This window comes from Felis catus, chromosome X (assembly GCF_018350175.1).
Source record: "Felis catus isolate Fca126 chromosome X, F.catus_Fca126_mat1.0, whole genome shotgun sequence".
Lineage (NCBI taxonomy): Eukaryota > Metazoa > Chordata > Mammalia > Carnivora > Felidae > Felis > Felis catus.
The window spans coordinates 126,475,640-126,483,569 of record NC_058386.1 but is presented as its reverse complement, the minus strand read 5'-3'; the positions used below and the strand labels follow the sequence as shown (position 1 = coordinate 126,483,569).

General features: G+C 49.8%; 1 protein-coding gene and 1 pseudogene across 1 annotated transcript; one reads left to right on the top strand and one right to left on the bottom strand.

The window, feature by feature from the left end:
* The first annotated feature begins 4,329 nt into the window (after positions 1 to 4,329).
* On the top strand, positions 4,330 to 5,112 carry LOC123383511 (annotated as a pseudogene).
* A 1,430-nt stretch (positions 5,113 to 6,542) lies between these two features.
* LOC123383475 (cancer/testis antigen 1-like) lies at positions 6,543 to 7,930 on the bottom strand. The gene is made up of 3 exons (XM_045051082.1): positions 7,553 to 7,930; positions 7,110 to 7,238; positions 6,543 to 6,860 (listed from the first exon to the last, which is right to left on the bottom strand). Exons 1-3 carry the CDS (start codon positions 7,819 to 7,821, stop codon positions 6,722 to 6,724), a joined length of 537 nt encoding a protein of 178 aa, XP_044907017.1. The 5' UTR covers positions 7,822 to 7,930; the 3' UTR covers positions 6,543 to 6,721.

Sequence of the window (7,930 nt, the reverse complement as noted above, 5' to 3'; positions counted from 1 at the left end):
ATATCAAAGTTTTGTTATAATTGGAAAATACCTTTCCTTGCCATTTCTTCATTTTATCTGTGCTCCTGGTCTTTTGGTATAGAGTGGCTTAAAATTTTTTTGTTTATGTGATCCATTGTTTCAGTATAATTTGCGGTTTGCATTTCCTATGAAAGGGCCCTCCTCAGTATAAAATTACAAAAATATTCACTGAGAACATCTTCTAGTACTTTAAAACTTTAACATCCTGGGAGGTAATTTTCGTGAGAAAGAACATTGGTATGTAAGTTTGTTTTCTTTCCAAAAGGTTTTAGTCAAGGTGTCCCAAACCACTTAGCGAATAATCTGTATTTCTCCCTTGAGGTGAAATGTCATCTTCAGCAAATTCTAAACCCCCCTTCAGTTTAATCTTGCACTTTTGTTGTTCCAGCTAATTTAGGTTGGGTGGTACAGGATGGCCTGTCTAGGGCAATGATCTGAAGGACATGGTCTGGAACATTGGGAGTGAAGGGAGGAAAGAGAGAGGAGGGGAGAGGAAAAAGGAGGAGGAGGAGGAGGAGGAGGAGGAGGGGAGAGTGAGTAGAAGAGAAGGGAGGGAGGAAGAGAGGAAAAAGGACAGAGGAGACATAGAGAAACTCTCTCCCAAGCAGAGGAAATTGGTTTCTTCTGGAATGCCAGGAGGCAAGCTCACAGAAGTGTCAGTCAGCCGGGTGACATTTCAGAGGGATTTGTGGTTCTCCAAGTCTGCCCAACAATGTCAGATATCCTCGCGACAACTGCGAGGAAGCCACTCTTTGGTGCTCTTGCATTAAGGACAGAGACGCGGGGAGGTTGGAGACCCAGCTACCATTGCAATGGCAATGTAACAAACAACTCTCAGGACCTTTTCTGAGGTGGGTTTTTCTTGACGTCTCCACACTTTGGCTGCCTGCGCTAAGGGACCCCACCAGCAAGGTCAGAGAGAGGCCGGAAGGTTCCTTCTGGGTCTGGACGCAATCATGTCAAGATTGGAGTAGTGGTTCCCAGGCTCTGGGTTACCCGAGACCATCAGACGTGACCGTGTACCACGTGGTCACCTTTAAAAATGGTTTCCCCCGGCAGCGTGTGCCCAAACTCTACCTAGAGTTTGCCTTCGGAGAACACATGGTCCAGCTTGCGCACTGGTGACAGTTGGGTTCTCTGCTTCCCTGTCCTGCGATGTGAATGGGAGTCTGTTGGCCTCCCCCCAGCTTCACCCAGTAAGTCATTGCGGATCACCCAAATCACCCCGCATTTCCTGAGTCTGTTGCTTGAAACCCACTGACCGTTCTCATCTGTATGAGTTGGAGTACTTTGGTTCTAAGAGACAAAACGCAGCTCTAAGTGGGAAGGGAAGTGCTGATTGGTGAGATGCCCACGTATACACAGAGGGTCCTGCTGGAGTGTGCAGCACACCACTGATCAGCACAAGTGTGTGAGCAAACCATGTGAAGCCAGAGAAAGAGCCATCTTAAAGGAGGAAAGGTAATTGTGCCGACCCCTCAAGCAGGACAGAGACTGGTGGCTATCCCCACCGGCAGGGAGGACAGACCGCGTAATTCTGGAGGCCTTGGGCAGGGCACTCAGAAGGGTCTTGCCTCAGTAGTGTAGCGGGAAAAACGAATCCTCCACTGAGCTGTTCTGGTCCCACGCAGCAAATCTTCAAAGCCAAGACTCAAAAGGATCAATCTTTTCCCACTCACTTACCAGCATCCCTGAGCAAAGCTCATGACTATGTTTAGGAATACAAAGACATCCAAGGACACCTGGGTGGCTCAGTTGGTTGAGCGTCTGACTCTCGATTTTGGCTCAGGTCATGGCTCCAGGGTCATGGGTTCGAGCCCGGAGTCGGGTTCTGTGCTGAGCGTGGAGCCTGCTCAAGATTCTCTCTCTCACCCTCTGCCCCTCTCCCCCGCTCTCTCTGTCTCCAAAATAAAAAGAGAAAATTCTAACCTTTAAAACAGGAATACAAAGCCATCCAGAACCCAAGGAAAAATCACACTGTCTGGCATCCAGCCCAACATTACCAGGTATGCAGAGAAGCAGGAGGATCCAACCCGTGATGAGAAGACAAATCAAGCAATAACAGGCATCCAGATTGGCAAGAAAGAAGAAAACCCCCCCTCATTCTCAGACATGATTACGTATATAGAAAATCTAGTGGCGTCTACAAAAGAGCTGTCAAACTAATCAGGGACCTTAGCAAGTTTTCAGGATTCAGCATATTTTAGAGAGAGCTGCTTTAAGAACATGTACACATTAAAAATAAGAGGCTTAGGGGCACCTGGCTGGCTCAGTCCATAGAACATGTGACTTTTGATCTCGGGGTCATGAGTTAGAGCCCCACATTGGCCATACAGCTTATTAAAAAAGAATAAAGTAAAAGGCTTCATTCTCCCTGTTGAAAATATGGGAAGAGATGGTCCCCTCCCCTTCCTTAAAGCATTTACTTTACACGACTTGTAAGTTCTTTCTTTGTTTCTTTGAAAACAGGTAGTATTTTTAAAGGGTAGAGGCACCTGGGTGGCTCAGTGCTTGAGTATCCGACTTGAGCTCAGGTCATGATCTCATGGCTCATGACTTTGAGCCCTGCATCGGGCTCCGTGCTGTCAGCAGAAAGCACTCTTCAGATCCTATGTCTCCCTTTCTCTCTGCCCCCCCCACTCCTTCTCTGAATAAATAAATAAATAAATGAATAAATAAAGAAAGAAAGAAAGAAAGAAAGAAAGAAAGAAAGAAAGATTTAAGGAACAAAAGGCTAAAAGAGCCCCTTGCCATCTTTATAGCCCAGGAATGTGTTCTTCAAGGACCTGGGAAACATCTCTTTGGAATGTAAACATCAAGCAAGATTGTGTCCCGATCTTCAGTTTCTGTGGGAGGGTAGAAGCCTAACTTCAGTAGGCACCTTGCTCCAAGTTGCAAAACTAGCTCCTGTCATAAAGATATGAAAAAGCTTATTTTTTCCTTGGATAAAGCCGATTAATTGTATTAGTCTGCTCAAGCTGCTATAGCAAAGTACCTCACACTGGGTGGCTTACACAGCAGAAATTTATTTTCTCACAGTTCTGGATGCTAGAAGTCCATGATCAAGGTGCCAGCAAATTCAGCTTCTGGTGAGAATTTGCTTCCTTGCTTGTAGAGGTCCACCTTCTCCTCTGTCCTCACATGGCCTCTCCTCAGTGCAGGTGAGGAGAGAGCGGGGGAGTAGGGGCGGGGAGGGAGGGAGAGGAAGAGGGGGGGTGCTCTCTGGTGTCTCTCTTATAAGGACACCACTCTTATTGGACCAGAGCCCCATTCTTATGACCTCATTTAAACTTACTTCCTCAAAGGTCCCATCTCCGAATACAGCCACACTGGGGTTTAGGGCTTCAGCATATTAATGTGGGGGAGGGAACACAAACGCACCGTCTGAAACAGCCACGACCTAATACACACGGCCACCCCAGTTCCCAGGGAAATTCAGGATGGACTATGTGCGGGGCCTGGTGGCGTCACGTCCTCTTACTTGAGGTCTACTTATGGTGGATGTTGAGAACACGTGATGAGCTCTACCCGCTTACCTATACAAAAGGGTGAAAGCTCCCTGTCTTTGGAATCTCTTAGCAGATTGCCTGTGGTGCGCATCACATTCTGGTGCAATGCCTACTCAATGAGAAAACTGTTTTGCTTCCACAATTGTGGAGACTTTTTCTGGGTTGGCAGATGATTTGGCTCTATTTTTTTCTCAGCTAGGAAAAATGCCTGAGAAGAGCCCTCTTCATAGTCGAGGGAAGAGGGCAGGGGGAAGAGGGAAACAGGTACCCCCATTGTGCCCTCCATTTCAAAGAGGGCCAAATGAAGATTTCAAGGTACAAAAGGACCTGGGAGCATAGAGAAGCCACTGCAAAGCCAGGATTGGGATTCTTATCAACCTTATGTTCTCCTCAATTCTTTCTAATTTTTTTTAAATGTTTATTTATTTTTGAGAGAGAGAGACAGAGAGACAGAGAGACAGAGCGTGAGCAGGGGAGGGGCAGAGAGGCAGAGGGAGACATAGAATCTGAAGCAGGCTCCAGCCTCTGAGCTGTCAGCACAGAGCCCGACAAGGCGCTGGAACTCACTAACTGTGAGATCGTGACCTGAGCCAAAGTCAGCCGCTTAACAGACTGAGTCACCCAGGCGCCCCATGTTCTCCTCAATTCTTACCTACTTTGCCTGCATTTGCCCATTTCTGCATTTTTCATTAGTCACATGGATGTTCCCTGGAGCCGTAAGAAGGAAAAACACTCTCCCAGTCTCCTGGTGGCTCCACTCAACCGTGCTGAGGTTGGAGGGATAGTGTGGCTAAGACAGTAGGTGCTTGAATCAAACAGACCCGGCCTCTGTCAGCCTCCATTCTTCACCTAGAACCGGTGTAGAGACGACAGTACCCAGCTCACCAGGCTGTCCTGAGAATTACACATGGCGATGTGGGTCGGGAGCATAGCATAGCGCCTGCACACAGAAGATTTTGATTTCATTCTATTTTCCCAGCGTGGTCACCACAATCACAGCAGGCACCAGTGGCAGAATTCTGGCTACCAGAGTGGTTCGCCTAATTGGCAAGTGAGGAATTTCCACCTCAGTGTTGGAGCACGTGGAAGCGTCATGAAGAGTGAAAACTACGCTCTCTCGAGTTATGTCGAATGGCGTGACTATCCCCTGCCTGCTGTGGCCCACATCGACAACGTCCGCCAGCCAGAAGGCCTTGAAAGAGAAGAGGCCTTCCTGCAGCATCCTCTCCACTGATGAAAAAGCTGAATCGTGCCACATTCAGCTCAACGAGAGCTTGGCTGAAACGAACAGGAGCACAAACAAGCAGAAGATGGTTGTAGGCACCACCATGTTCTCCATCAGCCACTGCTCTCGTTCTGATCTGGGAGAAGCACTGCGTGTACGGCCCCATCCCGCAACCTCTGAAGAGGAGTGGGTGGCCAAGCAGACCGAGAGGAGGCTCGACTTGGAAGGCCAGCCCAATCCACGGCTTCTCAGTCAAGCGGGACTACGACAAAAACGAGTGGAAGAAACAGTAGCCCGCCACCCGGCCATCTGAGCCTCGCCTTGTCCTGCAACCTCCACGCAGCTCGGTGTACTTGCTGGGAACTGTTGTGTCGCAGCACCGATGCTAACAGGTGAGCAGTTTACGTGACAAAAAATATTTCCCCCAAACTATGCTACACTGCCTCTCTCTCTGCCTCACTCACCCCGACCGACCAATTGTCCCAGCACTTGTCTTCTCTGATTTGAAACAGGCCAGGAAAGCACAACGTTCTTATTCTAGTGTTTCTAAGTTCTTTGCTCATGCAAATTGAGGTTTTTTTTTAATATATGAAATTTATTGTCAAATTGGTTTCCGTGCAACACCCAGTGCTCATCTCAAAAGATGCCCTCTTCGATACCCATCACCTACCCTCCCCTCCCTCCCACCCCCATCAACCCTCAGTTTGTTCTCAGTTTTGAAGAGTCTCTTATGCTTTGGCTCTCTCCCACCCTAACCTCTTTTTTTTTTCCTTCCCCTCCCCCATGGGTTTCTGTTAAGTTTCTCAGGATCCACCTAAGAGTGAAAACATACGGTATCTGTCTTCCTCTGTATGCCTTATTTCACTTAGCATCACACTCTCCAGTTCCATCCACGTTGCTACAAAGGGTCATATTTCATTCTTTCTCATTGCCACGTAGTACTCCATTGTGTATACAAACCACAATTTCTTTATCCATTCATCAGTTGATGGACATCTAGGCTCTTTCCATAATTTGGCTATCGTTGAGAGTGCTGCCATAAACATTGGGGTACAAGGGCCCCTATGCATCAGTACTCCCCTATCCCTTGGGTAAATTCTTAGCAGTGCTACTGCTGGGTCATAGGGTAGGTCTATTTTTAATTTTCTGAGGAACCTCCACACTGTTTTCCAGAGTGGCTGCACCCAAACTGAGTTTCTTCTTGTGGCAGAAAACAGATCCAGCCACGACAGGGATGCGGGGAAACCACCATTCTGCTGGTGCCAGAATTCTGGCACATTTTCTGGAGAGCCACTCTGTATGCTAGATCTGCCTCTTGGAATCCATCTTAAGAAAACAGCCATTCACGCAGAGACTTATACACAAGAATCCCACCGAAACATTATGTGTAATAGGAAAAAAGTTGCAAAGAACTGAAGTGCTGAACAAATGCATCATAATACATCTTGTACGTATCCATGCAATAAGATATTTTTGAAGAAGTTTTAGACAGAGGGAAAGCCCAAAAATGTTTCAGGAATTAAAACCTGATGCTAAACTTGAAAAAGCTTACTCCTTGCTATGATTGTTATACATTTAACGTATTCCTACAACCCTAAAGCTACGAGAGTATTCTGAAATCCTGACAGTAGTCAATGTTGAATGACAGGACCCAAGCAATCTTAATTTCCTTTCACTTCGTCAATTGTATCCGATCGCCTTGTACTAGAGTACTAGAACCAGAACCTCCCCTCCAACCTGAGGACACACGGAAGAAAATCTGGGTGCTGAAAAGAAACTCAGATACGGAACATTAACTCAGTTTTATTATCTGTATTCTTTAAGCAGCAACCAAAACAAGTGGGCACAGAGCACCCAAGGGCCAGTACAGGCAAATAACCAAGCCCCAGAAATAAAGTGGCAACTACTGCAAAGGTCATGCCCCTGGGGAAGGGCACATGGCCTTCCACTGGATACTGTCATGGACTCAGCCCCCTTTTCCAGGCCGAGGCCTAGAAAAAATCGCGGGCACCAAGTGCTGCATGGTCTGCACCACCATGAAAAGCTGGTTGAGCAAGGAGGCGGTGGAAATCTGCAGGAGGACAGGGTCTTCAGCAGTTAGTCGGCTAAAAGTAAGGGGAAAAGGAAATCACTTTAGATTTGAGAACTCCTGGCCCTCCTCACTCCAATCTCCCCCCTCAAGGTTACTCCTCCGTGTCTCCCTTAGAGCAACCCCTGAGGCTGCCACAGACCCGGGGCCCCATGTGCCTCCTTAGACCAAGCCCTTGGTGTCTGCACATCTCCAACCGAAGTGTCCGTCGGGCAGAGGTTACCTCAGCTCCCACTGCCTCCCGCCAGCCCCTTCTAGAACTTACATAAACAAGTCACTGCCAATCACTGTGAGCTCCGTGTGAACCGCTTCGTGGTAGCATTCGGCACTCGAGGTCAGGTACTGGTAGGTCAGCTCCGCATCCACGTAACACAGGAAAGGCACCGTGAGGGCACTGGTGGACATTCGGTTAAGGCACATCTGGGTGGACCTCATGGAGGAGGCTTCCTTGCCCATCGGAGGCCCGCCTTCCCCCAGACCGCCCTTAGGGCCACCCAAGACCACCTCGGCCGCCCCTTCAGGAAACGTGCATCACGGCACCCCCAGCTGCTTCCTCCAGCCTCCCTCAGCCCCCCCCCACCACTTCCCTTCTGTGCCCCCGCAAGTCCCCGAAACCTCTCCCGCCCATCCAACGGGGCCCCCACCTGCCTCCCCTCCCAGCCATTCCCCACTGCCCCCCCGACCTCGGGAGCTCCTTGGAAAGGATACAATTCCAACACTTGCTTTTCTGAGGCTTCCCCGGAGGCCGAGGCCGAGGCCGAAGCCTCTCCCCCCTGCCTTGGGGAGGGCGATGCCCCCTCGACCTGGGGAGCTTCCCCAGCCACGGTGCCCGACGTCGCGGTGCCGTCCCGGCCTCCGGGATTTCCGGGGCCACTGGACGAGCCAGCACTACCCGTCGCACCACCGGCGCCGTCGTCCAGGATCTGCGCGCCGTCCGCGCCGTCCGCGCCGTCCGCACCGTCGCCCGGGGCCTGCATGGCCCCCACACCCGCCCGCTCAGAGGCCGCCGCCAAAACGCGCGCCCCACCGACCGCTGAGGCGCTGGGACTGCTTCACGAAGCTCCGCCCCTCCGTGCGCAAGGCTGC

Coding starts and splice junctions, on each gene's coding strand:
- LOC123383475 (XM_045051082.1), bottom strand. CDS start 7,821: ATGCAGGCCCCGGGCGACGGTGCGGACGGCGCGGACGGCGCGGACGGC. Junction 7,239..7,552: donor GAAAAGCAAGTGTTGGAATT/GTATCCTTTCCA, acceptor AATGTCCACCAG/TGCCCTCACGGTGCCTTTCC. Junction 6,861..7,109: donor ATTGGCAGTGACTTGTTTAT/GTAAGTTCTAGA, acceptor CCTTACTTTTAG/CCGACTAACTGCTGAAGACC.